The sequence below is a fragment of the Narcine bancroftii genome, chromosome 1 (assembly GCF_036971445.1).
Source record: "Narcine bancroftii isolate sNarBan1 chromosome 1, sNarBan1.hap1, whole genome shotgun sequence".
NCBI classification, from domain to species: Eukaryota; Metazoa; Chordata; class Chondrichthyes; order Torpediniformes; family Narcinidae; genus Narcine; species Narcine bancroftii.
In genome coordinates this window covers 112,792,140-112,812,086 of record NC_091469.1, presented here as the reverse complement: position 1 = coordinate 112,812,086, position 19,947 = coordinate 112,792,140, and the positions used below count along the sequence as shown (strand labels likewise).

Below are 19,947 nucleotides of genomic sequence, written 5' to 3'. Positions count from 1 at the left end.
AATGCACAAAATATGCAAACAGCATTTGAATACTGTAGATTTTGACGTAAAAGTCAACCCCTCCCCTCTTTTTTAGCATCATTTTAATGGCTTTAAGCGTATAAGTCGACCCCTATTTTTCAGGCTGTCCAGGCATCCCAGTAACAATCCAAAATTTTTAAAACACCCAATCGCAAGTAACAAAGCAGCAAATTAAATAAGTAAAAAATAACTGGCTTACCAGGCAGGAGCAACAATATCCCTCAGAGGCGGTGCAGCAACATTTTGCTCCCGGCGGGGGTAGGAACCCTGGCCTACCAGGCAGGAGTGGTGACAGTGACATCAGGGTCCCAGGTAGGAGCGGTTATGGGGGCACGCAGCGGTGAGGATATGGGATGTACTTCCAACATCAACTTATACGCTGAATCGACATCAATCTGTTTTTTTCCATGAATTTAAGGACTCAAAATTATATCTGGCATATAAGCCAACTCCTGTTTTTTGAGAGTTTTATGACTTGCCTTATACGCTGAAATATATGGTATTTGCTTCTTCAATTTTGTTTTGAAAATTGCAATGTATCAAGTTTGGGCAACATTTAATTTTAGGACAGTTGTAACAAATTCTTGCCCAATTTTATTGCTAGGACAGCAATTATTGCATAAATGTTAAATGCCCTTGTGTGTGTGGTTGTGAAATGCCTTCAACCACACGGTTCTCCTTGTGAAGAAACTCCTGAAGTATTATTCGATAGGGAGTTCAAGATTTAGATCCTGAATTCATTAAGGGATCAGCATCTTGCTTCCAAGACATATTCAGGTGCATTTTGGACCATATATTGCAGGTGCTAGCTCCCTCATGAGCTTGCTAACATTGTTCAAGATAGAAGCAATCACAGGTTTGGAAAATGTCAGTCGTCTTGGCAAGTGACTGAAGTCATTATGTTAATGATGGTGGAAGTTGTGAATTTTTAGGGTGTTGAATGTGGTGCCATTCAAACAGCTGCTTTTTCCTGAATGGTGTCAAGTGCTGTATTGCATGGCACTCTTGAAACATGCCTTATATCTGGACGAAAGGGTTCGGGTGGAAAAAAGTTGGATCATGTTACAATGAATGATTAGCCTTGGACCAGGTCTTGTTACAAGATGCCCTGGATGAAATTTGAAAAGCCTCTTCTTGGGGCAGTCTGTTTCTGAGGAATGAAGGAGACTTGTCTGGTAACTCTTTTCACATTGGTGTTCTTACACAGCAATTACCACCTGGAGTTGATTGAGCAAGGTTGTGTTCCACTGACAAGAAGATCTAAGATGATGAGAGATCAGGTTTTGTTTGAGAGACTCAGCACATACATGTATACCTGTTTCTTAGACTTCTTTCCTTTCACCTCTCCATCCTGATTCTCCTCTTCAGTTTAAATTTAATTTTTGACAAACAGCTCAGTTACAGGCCATTTTGGCCCACGAGCTTTGTGCTGCCCAATTACTCACAATTAACCTACAATCTCCAGTATGTTTCGAATGGTGGGCTGGGGGAGGGGGGGTGATGGTGAACTGGTTCCCTCCAGAGGAAACCCACACAGAGATTGGGAGAAGTACAAACTCCTAACAGACAGCACAGGATTTGAACCCTCGTCCCACTGCTGTCACTGTAACAGTGTTGCGCTAATCAGTACACTATCTGTTTCTCTCCTTCCTTCTTACCCTTCCTTCCAATTCAGTCTTCCTCCTTCCCATGGACCTCTATCTCTTTCTCATGGATTCATTCCCCCTTACTTTGTCCACTTCCCTCACCTTATTCCCATTTAATATCTTCCTATTTCTTATCGATTTATTTTGCCCTTTCAACCCTTCCACAGCCAACCATTTATCCACTGTGCAATTCTCAAGTGTTCAACCACCCTGTGAGTGAGAGAGGGAGGCTATCTTTTGGTCAAACACCATTCAGCAAGTTCAATGCAGACCTTAGGATGTAAGGAAAGGCTTCTATGTAAATGAAAATGGTGTCTGAGATGTTGCCCAGAAAAACTCTTGCTATTGTCTTGGACCTAAGATAAATTTTGTCCACCAACCACAATCTTCTTAGTGCAAAAGTTGACACATGTCAGTGAAGAATGTTTTCTTTCTGGGGGACTTGGATGCTATTCTTTAAAATTCTGTCATGATTTTGAGGGTTGTCCCTCACACCTCGACTCTGGTGTTCATCTCTTTTCTCCGTTTGCACTAAGGCTGTTATGTGGTATTGAAGCAAGTGGTTCTGGCAAAATCAAATCTGAACATCAGTGAGTAGGTTATTGGTGAGCAGTTCTTGACTGAATTGGATTTGTCCTTTGGTCAACCAGAAGACGGTGCATATTTGGGTTACTTTTGGGTATGTAGGTCAAATACAATTACATCTGGAAATATGAAATAAAAACAGATAATGATGAAAGTACTTTAGCAGGTGAGCCAGAATTTGTGGAATGAAAAACTGATTTAATATTTTGCCAGTTCCATCAGTCGATAACAGATTGTTTTCACAAATGACACATCAGATTCCGATTTATTGTCAGAGTACCTTTTTCCTGCGGGTGCGGTAGAATTACCACTAATTGGTAGTTCAAAAAAAACTGTACACAGTGTAAAGAACTGTAAACAGATAACAAATGTAAACAAACTGTCCAATACAGAGAGAACAAGAAAATCAATAAAGTGCACAAGAAAGAGTCCCTAAATGAGTATCTGATTGAGTTTGTTGTTGAGGAGTCTAATGTAGCAGCTGTTCCTGAACATGGTGGTGTGAGTCTTGTGGCATCTATACCTCTTTCCTGATGGCAGTAGTGAGAATAGAGAGTGTGCTGGGTGGTGAGGTCTTTAATGACTGCTGCTGCTTTCCGATGGCAGTTTCCCTGTAGATGTACTCAGTAGTGGGGAGGGTTTTGCCTGTGATGTCCTGGGCTTTTGGAGGGCTTAATGCTCAGAGGTATTTGTGCTCCCATACCAGACCGTGATGCAGCTAGCTGGTCAGCACACTTTCCACTACACCTCTATAGAAATTTGCCAGGGTTTCTGATGTCATACCAAACCTCTGCAAACTCCTGAGGAAGCAGAGGCGCTGACGTGCTTACTTCTCAATGCTATTGATGTGTTGGGTCCGGGAAAGATCCTCCGAGATAGGGACTCACAAGAACTTAAATTTACTCACCCTCTCCACTTCTGATCCCCTAATAATCACTGGATTGTATACCTCTGGCTTTCCTTTCCTGAAGTCAACAATCAGCTCCTTAGTTTTGTTGACATTGACTGCAAGGTTGTTGTGGGTGCACCATTCAGCAAGCTTTAATCTCCATCCTGTATGCTAACTCATTCCTTTCAACTATACAACCCACTACTGTACTATTGCCGACAAATTTGTAGATGGTGTTATTGTTGTACCAAGCTGCACAATCGTAGATGTAAATTGACATTTACTGATACCCAACATTTTCTGTTCAACATTATTAGCTTTATTTGGTTAACTTGAGATTTAAAATAGTTTATTTCCACTTTAGTTCTTTTGCATATAGAAGTGGTAAGCAATGAATCTCCAGAATTCTCTGCCGAATGAGGATGAAATTGTTATATAATGTGGAAATGGATAAATATTTGAAAGCTTGCAGAATTGAAGGTGGTGGGGAACTAGGAAGAGAATTGAGGCCACTTGACATGTTCCATGATTATATTGAGTGGCAGCGCAGCCTTGACTACACCAATTATCTTGTGATTGTGAGACCTGCAGACTTTCTCCAAGGCAGTGATTGATGGGGCAGATGGTTGGATAGTTTGTTCAGTGGTACATTCGTTCCCTGTTAACACTGTGTTTTGTGTGTTGTTCTTAATGTCTAAATCTTGAAGGCTTGTCAACTTTAAGTGGCCATGGGCCAGGGATTCCTAAGAGTCAATGGAATGCTGCCCATATTTTAAGGAAGCTTTAAGAATGAATTTAAATCATTTCTCCTGACCACCTTTTTTCTTGACTGGCCAAGATTCATGTATACAGTATTCAATTTAATTAATGTTTTTTTTTGTAATTTCTTGTAGAAACTGATGATTCAGTTTGGTTTTTTGTTAACGTCTGGGACAGAATGTTCTCCTGGTCTTGGTGACATTGACAGCAACACTATTATTCTCGAGCTACCCAACCAAATAAAATAAAATAAAGATAGGAATGAATTTGTAAAGTACCTTTCTTGGCCTCACAATAGTCCAAACCTCTTTCAGACCAATAAAATTATTTTGCTGTGGTAATTGATAGTTACTTTTTGAATTAAAAAAAACATCGTTAGTTTGAGCACAGTGAAAAGCAACAAGGGTACAGGCAATGAATTAACTTGGGTGATGGTAATGCTTTGCTTTCTTTTTTCTCTGGTGAATTTAGTGGTCCTGCAGCATTGAATGTTGGAATGTTTATTCTTCAGCTCCTCATTATCTTTTGTTAATATCATCTTTTTTCATTTGATTCTTTTCATCCCAAAATCCCCCCCAATAAGCAGGCAGGCTGGTGCCAGACTATTTTGCGTCCAAGGCAAGTCCCTTGAAAACCCCTCCCAAAAAAAATCACCAACTTTGATTTTCAAAAACAGATGTTTGGTAGAAAAAATGAAAAACACAAAACTTGAAACAATAAAAATTTTTTTAAATTGCAGGAATAAGTAATACAACAATATTTGATTATCTTTCTTGAAAATATTTTTGCACACAAATCATTTTGAACTAAAGGGCACTTGGTAGAATGCATACCTCCACCAAGGGCAACTCAACATTAAAACTTTTTTCTTCAGACACCTTGAAGTCAATACACCTTCCAGTGTCCATTTTTTTCCATGAGAATTATGTAGTATGAACATGCCCCTTTGGCTTAGCAAGTTTGCTCTGACTTTCCCTTACCATTTTTACAAATTTATGCTATTCCTTTTCTATTTTCCCACATTTCTATCATTTCCCCCCCCCACCCCAAGATTCTACAGCTCACTTACACACTCCAGCAAGAACCAATAATCTACCTGCCCACATCTTTGAGATTTGAGAAGAAGTTGAAGCATCCAGAGGAAGCTCACTTGGTCCCAGAGAGAATGTGCAAACTGCACACAGGGCCAGAGTTCAGGGCAGAAGCCAGATTGCCAGAGTTGTGAGGTAGTCCAGTCATTGCACCACTGTGGACAGAATCAACTCGAGCAATAATAAAGCTGATTACATGTGTCTTTAAGAATTACTTGGAATGATAGTATCTTCATATTACACAACAATAACTGTGAGTACTTGCAATACAGTGATAGAGAACCCTGATCAAAATGTAATTATATAATTTCAGCTTGGTTTTACACACAGAAATTCAAGAAGGCTTTTCTGTTAGTCTACCTTTTAAGTTCTCATGTTTTATGCAACATTTACAACTAGGATAAAAAAAAATAGCATGGAGTAATTGCTGAGTTGATTTCTTTTAAAATTTATCTATTTTTATTTCTCATCTATGAATATTGATAGTTATTCTGCTATTGGAAACCAGCTAGTACTGTCCTGAGGTATCATTAAAGAGTATCCCTGGACCATCTTGGTCTCAAATCAGCTTGGTTCCACTTCTCATGAATTCTAATCATCTTAAAAGAGGCTAGTCATGGACTAACCAACTTTTCTTAATGAAGTGTTAATAAATTGCTCAAACTAAAGTTAGAATTATTGGAACAATAAATGTCAATATCATACTTATACAAACAGCCAAATACACATTTAGATTTCAAATTTTAGATTTATTGTCAGAGTACATACATGACATTGCATACAACCCTGAGATTCCTTTATCCTGCAGGCATGGCAGAATTACCACAATTGGTAGTGTAAAAAATCAACTGTGCACAGCCTGAACATGTAAACAATCAAAAGAAGTGTAAACAGATAAGGAATGTAAACAAACTGACTGTGCAATACAGAGAGAGCAAACAAAATCAATAAAGTGCACAAGTAAGAATCCTTAGATGTTAAATTAGTCCCTGATTGAGTTTGTTGTTAAGGAGTCTAATGGTGGAGGGGTAGCAGCTGTTCCTGAACCTAGTGGCGCAATTCTTGGGGCACCTATTCCTCTTTCCTGACGGCAGCAGCGAAACAGAGGTGTGCTGGATGGTGTGGGTCTTTGATGATTGCTGCTGCTCTCCAACGGCAATGTTCCCTGTAAATGCCTATAATCTCTTGGGTGGTGTCCACTACCTTTTGGAGGGCTTTACGCTCATACCAAACCTCTGCAAACTCCTCAGGAAGTAGAGGCACTGACGTGCTTTCTCTACTATGCCATTGGTGTGTTGGGTCCAGGAAAGATCCTCTGAGATAGTGACTCTCAAGAACCCAAATGTGCTCACCCTCTCCACCTCTGATCCCCCAATGATTACTGGATTGTATACCTTTGGATTACATAAGACTCCCCTCAGTAGTCGGCCTACAGGTGTACATCGGAGCTCCCGATGCCAACTCTGAACCCTCCCCTGTCCCCTTGGCCTTCTAACACAGACGCACACTGAACTCTGATGTGCGCGTGCAGTAGGCCGAGGGGAGGGTTCAGAGTCGGCATCGGGAGCTCCAATGTACACCTGTAGGCCGACTACTGAGGGGAGTCTTATGTAAGGTTCAGAGTGTGGAGCTCTGGGAGAGGCCGAGGGGAGGGTGGGGTGACGGGAGCTCCCGCCTCGCACCTGATTCCGACTTCTCCCCTTGGCAGTTGGCCTACAGGCGCACACTGGAGCTCCCGATACTGACTCTGAACCTTCCCCTCACCCTGCCTGAACTGTAGAATACAATTTGCTCTCTTCAACAGCGCTCCTCTGAGGTCTGTGCCCAAGGTGGCTGCCTCGTTTGCCTAATGGTAGCCCTGGCCCTGTGAACAGGAGCTTCAATAAAACTAAAAACTTTCAGGAACAGTGGGGAATCTACTCAGTGGAATCATATCTATCTACCTATCCCAAAGGAAGACAGTCAGCCAAACCTCCAACACTGCTCTTTATCAATGGTCTTTTGTCCATTATATGGTTAGATAATGGCTGCTAATTCCACTTTCTTCATTTTTACTGAACGAGTCACTTCCTGAACAAACTGTGGCATTTGAGAAGTTCGATCAACTTTGCAGTAATCTCAGTGGGTAAACAAGCTCCTTTGCAGACAATGCTATGGCTGTATTCAATATGATAAAGTGCAATTCCCTCTCTGAACTCGTGGGAAATACCATTATCAAGTCTTCCATCTTCATATTGTGGAGAGCATTATTGACCCAAAACGTAACTGTAAGGCTAAGACTTTGTAAACTGGATGTTCTTTGGTGATTGTGATGCCTCTTGACTCACTGTAGTCTTTCCATGATAAAGTCCCAGTTTTGTGATTCAATTTCTCTACTTGCCTTAAATTGTAATCTCATAGGAAGTTCACAATCATCTTGAACATGATCACTATGTGATTGTGGGAAACTGAAAAATGCAGTATAACATTTGGCCAAAAGTTTTGTTTGTCAGTCCTTTCCAAACACACAATTTGAACCACATTGAAGGACATAAAACATAACTCCCTAATTGATCATTTTCCTGACTTTTAACAATATTCTTTCATCATCACTGGGTCAAGTGGCAGCCCAGTCTGAACCAGTTGTCAAAGATCTTGAAAAATCTTAAATGCTTCTAATATTCACAACATTTGAGCACATGGGTGTGATTAATATTTGAAAAAGCAAAACACTGAGGTGAATGGCAGTACACCTTTATTTTTGAAAAATTTGGACTAATTTCAATAAGCTTCATGAAAGACTTATTGAATGGATTACAATGAACTGGTTTTTTAAAAAAAAATATTTTTCACACTATGAACCATATTACTCAAAATACATACAAATATTTCCCTCTTGAATATACACAATGTCATTTTCTCCCCTTTTTTCCCCCTTCCCTTCCCTCCCTCCTTCCCACCCCCTTCCAAACCCATTAAGTGTTCAACATATACAATACAATAAAACCATTAAACAATGTCTTCACACAATGAAAATAAACAAGAAAATTGTGTCATCTACTTTTACACACTGGGTCAGTTCATTTCGTCTTCTTCTCATTCTATCATTTTAGGGAGTGGAGGTCCGCGGTAGGCCCTCTCTGTTGTGTTTCATGTACAGTTCCCAAATTTGTTCAAATAATGTGACTTTATTTTTTTAATATTTTTTTTCCAGTGGAATACATTTATTCATTTCCATGTGCCATTGCTGTATTCTCAGGATCTCTTCTGATTTCCACGTTGACATTATACATTTTTTTGCTACAGCTAAGGCTATCATAATAAATCTTTTTTGCGCTTCATCCAGTTTGAGGCCTAATTCTTTACTTCTTTTATTACTTAGAAGAAAGATCTCTGAATTTTTTGGTATGTTGCTTTTTGTGATTGTATTTAATACCTGATTTAGATCTTCCCAAAACTTTTCCACTTTCTCACATGCCCAAATTGCATGTACTGTTGTTCCCGTTTCCTTCTTACAGTGAAAACATCTATCTGATACTGTTGGATCCCGTTTATTTAATTGTTGGGGCGTGATAAATAGCCTGTGTAACCATTATATTGTATCATGCGTAACCTCGTATTTGTTATATTTCTCATAGTTCTGGAGCATAACTTTTCCCATATTTCATTTTTTATCTTTATGTTTAGATCTTTTTCCCACTTTTGTTTGGGTTTATACTTGTTATACTGTGGCGCTGAGCACAGCTGAAGAAAGCACAGCTACCACTTTGAGGGTCGTTAACAACTGTTTTTATTTGAATTTAGCACGTGGCCCTTTAAAGGGCACGTGTGTGTTGATGTCACAATCGCTGCCTGGGGCGCGCGCTGTGCGGCAGGTTTCAGTGAGGAAGAACTCCCGATGGCACCATCTTCCCAGGGCTGCCCTGCCACGTGGCGTTACATGCGGGGCCGGTTTGCCCTGAGTGAGTGTGCTGCCACACAATCCCCTCCCCCCCAGAACTAGCTACGCGTCCTGCCACTTGGGCATGGCCGTTTGTACAGGTTGTGACAAGACCAAATGGGCCACCTTCAGGTGGTCCACCATGAAAAGTTCCTCCCTCCCCCCAACGTCCAGAGTAAAGGTTCCACCTGACCGGTGGAGGACCTTGTATGGACCCTCATAAGGATGCTGTGGCGATGCCGCCTGCAGTCCTCTCCAGATGAACACAAACTGGGCAGAGTTGTGTTCTTTTGGGTGATGGACAGGCCGGGTGCTGTGGCGTGATCGGGGTAGGGGAGCCTGGGAAGCCAGTCTCTTGCGGAGATCCGCCAGCAGGTTCGTGTCCTCGGGTGCAGTGTCGGGTTGTGGGCCGAAGAACTCGCCAGGCAGGTAGATGAAACAATCCCCACAAGCAATAACCCTTTAACCCCAAATGAACCTCCCCTCATTGGATTGCCCCTTGTCCCTTGACGGCAACCACAACCCCCCTTTCCATTCGGTTTGCGAACTTACTCGCAAGTGTCAACCTATTTCGCAGTGACCATTATTCTCCCCCTCCAGCCCCCTCCGAGAACACTATTTTCATATACTTATAACAAAGCTTCTCTTTTTTTTCCCTTCTTCCCCTTCTCTTATCCATCTTTAAATCTTTATATATACATTATCTTTACTTTATATTTTTACATATTTTTGTATATTTTCTTGCCGGTCATCCTTCTTGTCACTCCTCCTCTCTTCTCCTGTCCTGCAAATGTTCAGCAAATTCTTTGGCTTTCTTTGGGTCCGAGAAAAGTCTATTCCGTTCCCCAGGAATAAATACTTTGAGTACTGCTGGATGTCTTAATATAAAGACAATCTTCCATAAGATTGTTTTCGCCATGTTGAATTCCTTCCTCTTCTTTAAAAGTTTATGTCCGGGTAAAAAAATATTTTTTGTTCCTTATATTCTAATGGCCTATTGTCTTCTCTAACCTTCTTTCTTGGCTGTTCCAGTATGTTTTCTCTTGTCGTATATCTTAGAAATTTTACCAGTGTGGATCTCGGTTTTTGATTTGGTGGCAGTTTCGGTACTAGCGCTCTATGCGCCCTTTCAATTTCGATTTCTTCATGTGAATCTGTCATTCCCAGCACCTTCGGGATCCATCCTTTTATAAATTCCTTCATATCTGACCCTTCTTTGCTTTCTTTCAGGCCCACTATTTTTATGTTGTTTCACTTACTGTAGTTTTCCAATACGTCAATTTTTTGTGACAATAAATCTTGTGTCTATTTAATTTTTTCTTCACTCTCTTCCAACTACCCTCTTAAATCATTTATCTCCATTTCTACAGCAGCTTCTCGTTCCTCCACATTTTCTACTCTTTTCCCTATTTCAGACATGACCAACTCTAAGCTTTGCATTCTCTCTTCAGCTCTTTTCATTTTCCTTTTGATTGAACTAAATTCTGATGGTAGCCATTCTTTTAATGACCTCATTTTTTCTTTGAAAAAGGCTTTATCTAAACTTGCTCCTTTTATTTTACCTTCTTCTTTTCTTTGAAATTCTTGGTCTTCTTCCTCCTCTTCTTCTGTGTCTGTATCTATGTCTGTGTCATCTTCTTCTCTTCTCTGTATGTGTGTATCTTCATCCTTCTCTGGTGAGCTGTTTCTGTATCCTTGCTGGGCCTCCAGCTGCTGTGTCTCCTGTTGCTGGGCCTCCAGCTGCTGTGTCTCCTGTTGCTGAGCCTCCTGCCTCAGGTCGTCCCCCTGCCGGTCACCCCGTTGCCGCTCATCTTCTTTCAGCCCTTCATTCTCTTTCTCACCACTCTTCTTTCTTGCTTACCTTCCCCAGCCGAACACCCCGATACTGGACGTCTTTCAGCTGGCTGCTCCTCAGCTGAATCCCCCTCCCGCCGGCGTTAACCTTTTCTTTTACTTGCGCACTGTGCATGCGCATTTCTTTGTGGCTCTGAGAACCACTTTTGAAGTCCGCCGGTCGGGAGGACACTGCTCCTCTGGGGACTCAACAACACCGGAGATCTGACGCTCCTCTCCACGGTGGCTCTCTGCTCCGACGTGAAGGTAAGGCCTTCTTTCTTCTCCAGTGATTTTCCTTCTTCCCTTTTCTCTGTTATTCTTACTTTTTTCTCTTTTGGGTGCCATCTTCCGTCTCTTCTCTGTAATTTTATCTTTCTCTTCCTGTATTTTATGTTTATTAAGCTCTGTTTTTTCACATTTTTTTCTTTTCTCTGGAGAGGGTTGGTTCCACTCGACCAGCCACTACTCCATCACGTGACTCCCTCCGAGGAGCAAATTCTTGAGGGCGGTATATTTATCCTCAGCCAGCGAGTGATGGATGAGGTCATCTACTCTAGCTGCTGTGTCTTGATCCAGCGCACTCATGCCGTGGTAAAACATCGTGGTGTCCACTGAGATGTTTTGGAGCTGGAACTGTGCTTCTGCCTGCCCAAACCATGTCCACGGGTGATGGGTCCAGAAGGGGGGAAACTTGATCGCTATGGCGTTAATCTCTGCCGAATCCATGTTTCAGCATTCAGAAAAACTCCTGGGCTCATCGGGGTCACCAATGTGGCACTGAGCGTAAAGAAATCACAGCCACCTCGGAGGAGTCACGTGATGGAGTAGTGGCCGGACGGTGAACTCCAGCCCTCTCCAGAAAAGTCGGGAAAAACAAGAGAAAATACAAAGGCACAGAAATACAAGTTAAAGAAAAGTGAGTATAAAGGTGGAAAGAAGATGGAGACAAAAGAAGAAAAATCAAAATCAACAGTAAGAAGAGAGGAAGAGAAGACAACGGAGGAAAAAGGTGAAGGCCTTACCTGTCCGAAGAGGCCCGCTGTGGAGAGAGGAGCCCACTACCTCAGGTCGGTAGAAAAAGAACTACAACAATGGCTCACAGAGCCGAGTAAAAGTGCGCAACCGCGCATGCGCGAGGAGTCGCGCATGCGCGATGCGCATGAAAAAAAACACACCGACGGGAGGGGGGACCAGCTGGGGAGTCGATCTCCACAGCCGGCAACGACAGCTGCAGAACACCTGCAGCAAGAAGAGACCACAGAAGACAATAGAAACAAGAAAGAAGAGGAGGAAAGGGCACCAAAGAAACAACAGATGGCCAACCCAGAGGAAGAAGAAGAGGAAGAATACAGTGAAATAGATAAAGGGAAAGGCAAGGTAAAGGATATACTTGCTCTTGTTAGAGGATACATGGAGTCATTTAAAGAATGGCAAACACAGGAATTCAATGATTTAAGAAGAAGAATAAACAACACAGAAGAGAAAGTGAATAAAATAGATATGACCTTAACAGAAATGGGGAAAAAAATGGACAAGATGGAAGAACGGGCAATAGCAGCAGAAATGGAGGTAGAAGACTTAAAAAAGAAATTGGAGGAATCTAATAAAAAAACTAAAGAGACACAAGAACTACTAGCTCAAAAAATAGATATAATGGAAAATTATAACAGAAGAAATAACATAAAGATAGTGGGCCTTAAGGAAGATGAAGAAGGCAAGAATATGAGGGAGTTTATAAAAGAGTGGATCCCTAAGACCCTAGGATGTCCAGAACTATAGCAAGAAATGGAAATAGAAAGGGCACATAGAGCATTGGCCTCTAAACCACAACCACAACAAAAACCAAGATCTATTGTAGTAAAATTCCTAAGATATACTACAAGAGAAAAGGTACTGGAGAAGACAATGGAAAAAGTAAGAGAGGGCAACAAACCACTGGAGTATAAAGAGCAAAAAATCTTCATTTATCCAGATATAAGTTTTGAACTCCTAAAGAAGAGAAAAGAGTTCAATACAGCAAAGGCGATTTTATGGAAGAAAGGGTATAAATTTACACTGAAGCATCCTGCGGTATTGAAAATATTTATTCCAGGACAACAAAACAGACTGTTCTCGGATCCAGAAGAAGCACGAAAATTTGCAGAACAATTACAAAAATAGACTGAGGGATGAAGACGGGTAATGAGAGTAAAAATGATCACGATTGATATGTATGTGGGTAAAGACAAAAATAGACTGAGGGATGAAGACGGGTAATGAGGGTAAAAATGACCACGATTGATATGTATGCGGGTAAAGAGGTATAAGAGTGAATAGAGACAATGGGCATACGTGAAAGTATCTGTAATTAGAGGAAAACATAGATAGTATAGACAAGAATTAATAAGGGAAGGTAATGGAATAGAGAGAATAAGGAGGGAATTAAAAGAGTGACCTTTGTGACATATGAAAAGTGAAATCTTTTCTGGGGGGGGGGCTGGGTGGGGGAAAAGAGCGGTCACTGCAAAATCAGTTGACGCTTGCGAGTGGATTCGCAAATCCAAATGGAGAGGGGAGATGTGGTTGTCCGACAAGGGATAAAGGACAACTCAGGAGGGGAAGGGGAGATTGGGGATAAAGAAGATAGAAATAGGAGAATAAGGAAAATGTTGGATGTTGTAGGAATGTTGTCTGGTAAAGAGTTGAAAATAAGAAAACAGAAATGGAAAAGGAGGAAAGGTAATGATGGAAAAACGGAAAGAGAAGATAAACAAAATATAAAATGGCTACGCTGAACTATATGACTTTAAATATTAATGGAATACATAACCAAATTAAAAGGAAGAAACTACTAAATTTACTGAAAAAGGAAAAAAAATAGATATAGCATTTGTCCAAGAAACACACTTAACTGAATTGGAGCACAAGAAATTAAAGAGAGATTGGGTAGGACATGTAACAGCAGCATCGTATAATTCAAAAGCAAGAGGAGTGGCTATATTAATTAGCAAAAATGTGCCATTTAAAATAGAAGAGGAAATAATAGATCCAGCAGGGAGATATGTTATGATAAAATGTCAGATATATTCGGAGCTTTGGAATCTACTTAATATATATTCACTTAACGAAGAAGATCAAAAGTTTATGCAAGATATCTTTTTGAAGGTAGCTAATATGCAAGGGAACATACTAATAGGAGGGGATTTCAATCTGAATTTGGATCCAAATATGGATAAAACGGGGAAAAAAATTAACAGGAAGAACAAAGTAACCAAATTTATAATTAAATCAATGCAAGAAATGAAACTTGTGGACATATGGAGGAAACAAAACCCAAAAGAAAAGGAATACTCATACTACTCGACTAGACATAAAACATACTCAAGAATAGACCTATTTTTGTTATCAGCTAGTATGCAGGATAGAGTAAGAAAAACAGAATATAAAGCGAGAATGCTATCGGACCATTCACCCTTAATACTGACAGTAACGCTAGAGGACATCCCTCCAAGAATGTATAGATGGAGATTAAACCCCATGCTACCTAAAAGACAGGATTTTAGAGAATTTATTGAAAAACAATTAAAAATGTACTTTGAAGTAAATACGGAATCAGTGGAAGATAAGGGACGCAATGAAAGCATTCATTAGAGGACAAATAATAAGTTATGCAACCAAGATGAAGAAGGACTATAATCAGGAAACAGAGCAGTTGGAAAGGGAAATAGTAAACATAGAAAAAACATTAGCAATAAAGGAAGATACAACCAAAAGAAGAGAATTGGCGGATAAAAAAATAAAATATGAAACATTACAAACATATAAGGTGGAGAAGAATATAATGAAGACAAAACAGAAATATTATGAACTAGGTGAAAAAACACACAAAATCTTAGCATGGCAGCTTAAGACAGAGCAAACTAAGAAAATGGTATTGGCAACAAGGAAAAAAGACAAACAAATTACATATAATCCAAAAGAAATTAAGGAAAACTTCAGAGAATTCTATGAACAATTATACCGAACTGAAAACGAAGGGAAAGAAGGGAAAAAAGATGAATTTTTGACTAAAATTGAACTACCAAAACTACAAATAGAGGAACAAAATAAATTAACAGAACCATTTGGAACAGTAGAAATACAAGAGATAATAAAAAAATTACCAAATAATAAGACACCAGGAGAGGATGACCTCCCAATAGAATTCTACAAAACATTTAAAGATCTATTAATACCGCCCCTCCTGGATGTAATCAACCAGATTGATGAGACACAAAACTTACCAGATTCATGTAAAACAGCAATAATTACAGTGATACTAAAACAAGGGAAAGATCCACTCTCACCAGTGTCATATAGACCAATATCTCTGCTAAACACAGATTATAAGATAATAGCTAAACTATTAGCAAACAGATTAGCAGAACAGGTACCGAAAATGGTAAATTTAGACCAAACTGGATTTATCAAAAAAAGATGCACAACAGACAATATTTGTAAATTTATTAACTTAATTCATGCAGTAGAAGGAAATAAAGCACCTGCAGTAGCAGTTGCTTTAGACGCAGAGAAGGCCTTCGACAGAGTAGAATGGAATTACTTGTTCAAAGTATTGCAAAAATTCAGTTTACCGCAGAAGTATATTAATTGGATTAAAGCATTATATAAGGGACCGTTAGCGAAAGTGACAGTAAATGGACATGTATCAAAGCAATTTAACTTAAGCAGGTCAACGCGGCAGGGATGCTCACTATCACCATTATTGTTTGCGCTAGCTATAGAACCACTAGCAGAATTGATAAGAATAGATAATAATATAAAAGGAATAAAAATAAAAGACAGGGAATATAAAATCAGTCTATTTGCGGATGATGTGATAGTGTACTTAACAGAACCAGAACTATCAATAAAAGAACTATATAAGAAATTGAAGGAATATGGAGAAGTGTCGGGATACAAGATAAACGTAAATAAAAGTGAAGCAATGCCTATGAATAACGCGGATTTCTCAAAATTTAAGAAGGAATCCCCATTCAGATGGCAAATGCAGGCAATAAGATACCTAGGTGTACAAATAAACAAAAATCTAGGCCAATTTTATAAACTCAATTACAATCCACTAATGAAAAAATTACAGGACGATTTAGAGCATTGGAAAGAGCTACCACTAACACTGATAGGAAGGATAAACTGTATTAAAATGAACATTTTTCCAAGGATACTATACTTATTTCAGGCATTGCCAATACAACTGACAGAAAAATTCTTCAGAGTTAAAGAAAATAATAAGGAAATTTTTATGGAGAGGGGGGAAACCGAGGATAGCACTAGATATATTAACAGAATGGTATAAACAAGGAGGCTTACAATTGCCAAACTTCAAAAATTATTATAGAGCCGCACAATTAAGGTACCTATCAGATTTTTATCAAACAAGGGAAAAACCAGACTGGACGAGATAAGAATTAGATAAAATAAAAGATACCTGAACACATATTATATAAATGGGATGAAAAATTGGTACAACATAGAACTCCTCCAGTATTACACCACCTCCTCAATATATGGAAGAAGATTCATGTAGAAAGAAATAAAACAAATTATCAATTACCAAAACTAATATTGACGCAAAATAAGCTACTCCCTTTTACAATAGACAACCTTTCCTTTAGAAAATGGGAAAAAAAAGGGATTAAAAGAATAGAAAATTGTTTTTCAGGAAGTAGATTCTTATCCTTTGAACAAATGAGAGATAAGTACAATATAACTGGAGATACAGCGCTGGCATATTACCAACTGAGATCCTACTTGAAAGATAAATTAGGAAGCAATTTGAGTTTACCAGAGGGAAGTAACCTTGAATATGTGATTACAGATACAATGTTAATCAAAAGATTTATAACAAATATGTATATTAAACTGCAAGAAAAGGAGAATGAGGAAACAAATGGTAAAACTAAACAAAAATGGGAACAAGATTTAAATATAAAGATAAAAAAGGAAACATGGGAGAAATTATGTTCTGGAACGATGAGAAATACAATAAATACGAGGCTGCGTATGATACAATATAATTGGTTACACAGACTATACATTACACCGCAAAAGTTAAATAAATGGGACCCAACAGTATCTGATAGATGTTTTCGATGTAAAAAAGAAAGGGGAACAACAATTCATGCAATCTGGACATGTGAGAGAGTAGAAAAATTTTGGGATGATCTCAATCAGATATTAAATAAAATAACAGAAAACAATATACCAAAGAATCCAGAGATCTTTCTCCTAAGTAACATAAAAAATAAAGAATTTGGAATTGACTTGGAAGATGCACAAAAAAGATTTGTTAAGATAGCCCTAGCCGTAGCAAAAAAATGTATTATGTCAACCTGGAAATTGGAAGATAATTTGAAAATATAACAATGGTATATAGAAATGAATAAATGTATTCCATTAGAAAAAATAACATATAGTTTAAGAAATAATATTGAAATATTCGAACAAGTATGGGAGCCTTACATTAAATACAATAGCGAAAACCTACCGGGGACAAACATTACCTAAGTTGATGGAAGGAGAAGGAAAGAAAAGAATGGACTCTGTAGAATTTCTGGTGTATTTTTGTTGAATGACAACATTGTCAGACTGAATTAATGCAACCTAGATTGTATACCTAAAATGGATGAGAGTGGGGGGGTGGGGGGATGGCTTGGGAGGAGGGAGTGGGGGGGGGAGAAAAAGTCACTGTAAATGTGTGAAAAAGAAAAAGTGTATATCATGGCTATTGTGATTTATGGTGTGAAAAAAAAATAAAAAAAAAAAGAAATCACAGCCACCTCATTGAGGGTCGTTAACGACTGTTTTTATTTGAATTTAGCGCGTGCCCCTTTAAGGGCAGCTTTAGTTCAGTCATCATGTGCATGGTAATGACATAATCGCTGCCTGGGGTGCGCACTGTGCGGGAGGTTTGAGTGAGGAAGAACCCCCGACGGCACCATCTTCCCAGGGTTGTCCTGCCACGTGGCGTTACACGTGGGGTCGGTTCGCCCTGAGAGAGTGTGATGCCATAATACCACCTCAATCACAACCAAGTACAATCCCATAGATAACTGGTCATATTATTGAAGTGACTTCTTTGGAACCCTATTAATAAAAATATTATCTTGTGGGAAGCTAATGTTTCAGAATTCCTGTATGTCAGTGTTATAATCCATAATATGAATAGTCCAGATAACTCCCAATTTCTTTATTTTTCAGAAACTAAAATAAGCATAATAATGGATATGCATATTTGTAGAATTTGGCCATTGTCAACACCAGACATTGTACACTATCTGAAGATAAACTGGGATGAAGACCTGGGATGTGGTTTTACAATAACTCTCTGCAATGGAAAACAAGCTTGGAGTGGAAAAGGTATGATTTATTTTCTTCTTGTCACAAAAATCACACCTATGTTTGCTTTCAGTGTTTGTGTTGCATTCACTCCAGTATGGCAATGTGAACTTAGAGGATTATATTCTTGTGGACCTGGTTGCTTGAATTACCTTGCACAAGAGGTACTGTGTTCTATTAGGCACTTTCAGGTGGCCAAAATACCCTGATGTAAAGCCACATATTCTACCCTTATGCGGCTGTTGGGAGGCCACCTGAAAGAGCAGGAGGTGCCTCTGATGAGCACTTTCCAACCCTTCTCCGAGACGGATAACCGGCGGAGCACTGAAGTCTCCCTCGGCACCTGAATGCAGCCGCCTGAAAGCGGCTGCTAAAGGGATGACAATCAGCTGGCGATCCCTTGCCCCCCAGCGTGGAACGTCAGGGCAGGGGCGGCCGGTGACATCGACATCCCACGCCGGCCACCCCAACGATGACATCCCGTGCTGGCCACCCCAACGCTGACATCCCGCACCGGCCATCCCAGCGCTGACATCCTGCGCTGGCCCCCCCAATGCTGACATCACACGCTGGCCGCCCCAGCACTGACATCCCGAAGGGACAGGAACAGGAGTGCACTTCGAGGCGCCTCCCATGCAGCTGTCCCTTTCAGGTGGCCAGCGCTGTGCTTTGAGCTCTGGCACCTGAACGACCATTGCACACGTCTGAATCCGCTTCTGCAGGTGCATTCTTGGCAGAGAATGCATCTGAAAGTGGCTACTGTTAACAGGAGAGGAATAGACTTCCGACATTGAACAGTGGAGGAGTTGGTCAAATGATTTGTCTGTCCTGAACAAATTCTAACAATCTATGATTGCTCTGAAGATGAATTCATATGGATGATGCATTTGGTCAAGAGCATGCATCTTAAGGTCTGTGGCCACTGTAATTGCAGTGGACACGGTGAAATAACCACACAAGACGTTTCTAGATTGAATCAAATGGATTTAATCTTCATCTCCAGCGCAACCTTTTAAAACCCAGAATCACGCGTTCAACATCATGCTCTGATGTCACATGGCTGGTTTGATGCCTACTGGGAGTTGTAGTGCCACCATAGCGCCACTGCACACCCCCCATCCCGCAAAATCCTGTTAGGTTGTTGATCTCTGCAACGGCTGCTGCAGTGCGGAAGACTTGTCCACATGTGCTGGTTTCAGCCTGTCGATAGTGAAAACTGTGGCTTCCTTCCAATATCCAAAATACAGGTTGACCTAGTTTGTCTGAATATCCTATAAGATCCTTTGTTGGGCTTCTGCAAAGGTTGACCAAGTGTTCCCCTTTGGATGAAGACATATTCGCAGTTTTTGAGGTCTTCAGGCACAAAAGAAGAGTGTGACGATGGTGGTTTAGGGGTCAATTAGCCTGCTCAACAGTTCCTTAGGATCATCGCTGGAATTGGAATGGTAGGGGATGAACTCCTCTGGAACCATCAACGGTGCACCATCCATGAGCTCTTCAGATAAAGCTTGGTAGTCCTTCTTTGGAGTTGTTCTGATGCCCAATAATACACAGGGCAGCTCATCAGCCCAGTTCTGGCCCTCTAACCAAGCCATCAAGGCTGACTTAAGATGTCAATGAGATCTTTTCACCATTCCATTTGCTTGGGGATGATGAGCATTCGTATGATGAATTATTGTATTGAGCAAGCGAGGCAAGGCCGTCCACAGTGAAAAAGTAAATTGAGGTCCTCTATCTGAAGTAACATGCATTGGTAAACCAAAACGAGATACCCAGGAACTGAGGAACGCCTAAGCACAAGTGTCTGCAGTAGCATCTACCATAGAC

General features: G+C 40.2%; 1 protein-coding gene across 2 annotated transcripts in view; it reads left to right on the top strand.

Moving 5' to 3' along the window:
* xrcc4 (X-ray repair complementing defective repair in Chinese hamster cells 4) overlaps positions 1-19,947 on the top strand; it is a 534,233-nt gene that overhangs the window by 38,978 nt on the left and 475,308 nt on the right. For both annotated transcript variants that reach the window (XM_069936314.1, XM_069936320.1), the window contains exon 2: positions 17,983-18,141. In XM_069936314.1, coding sequence (XP_069792415.1) covers positions 18,003-18,141 — 139 coding nt within the window. In that variant the 5' untranslated portion in view covers positions 17,983-18,002. The remainder of the gene's footprint in view (positions 1-17,982; positions 18,142-19,947) is intronic.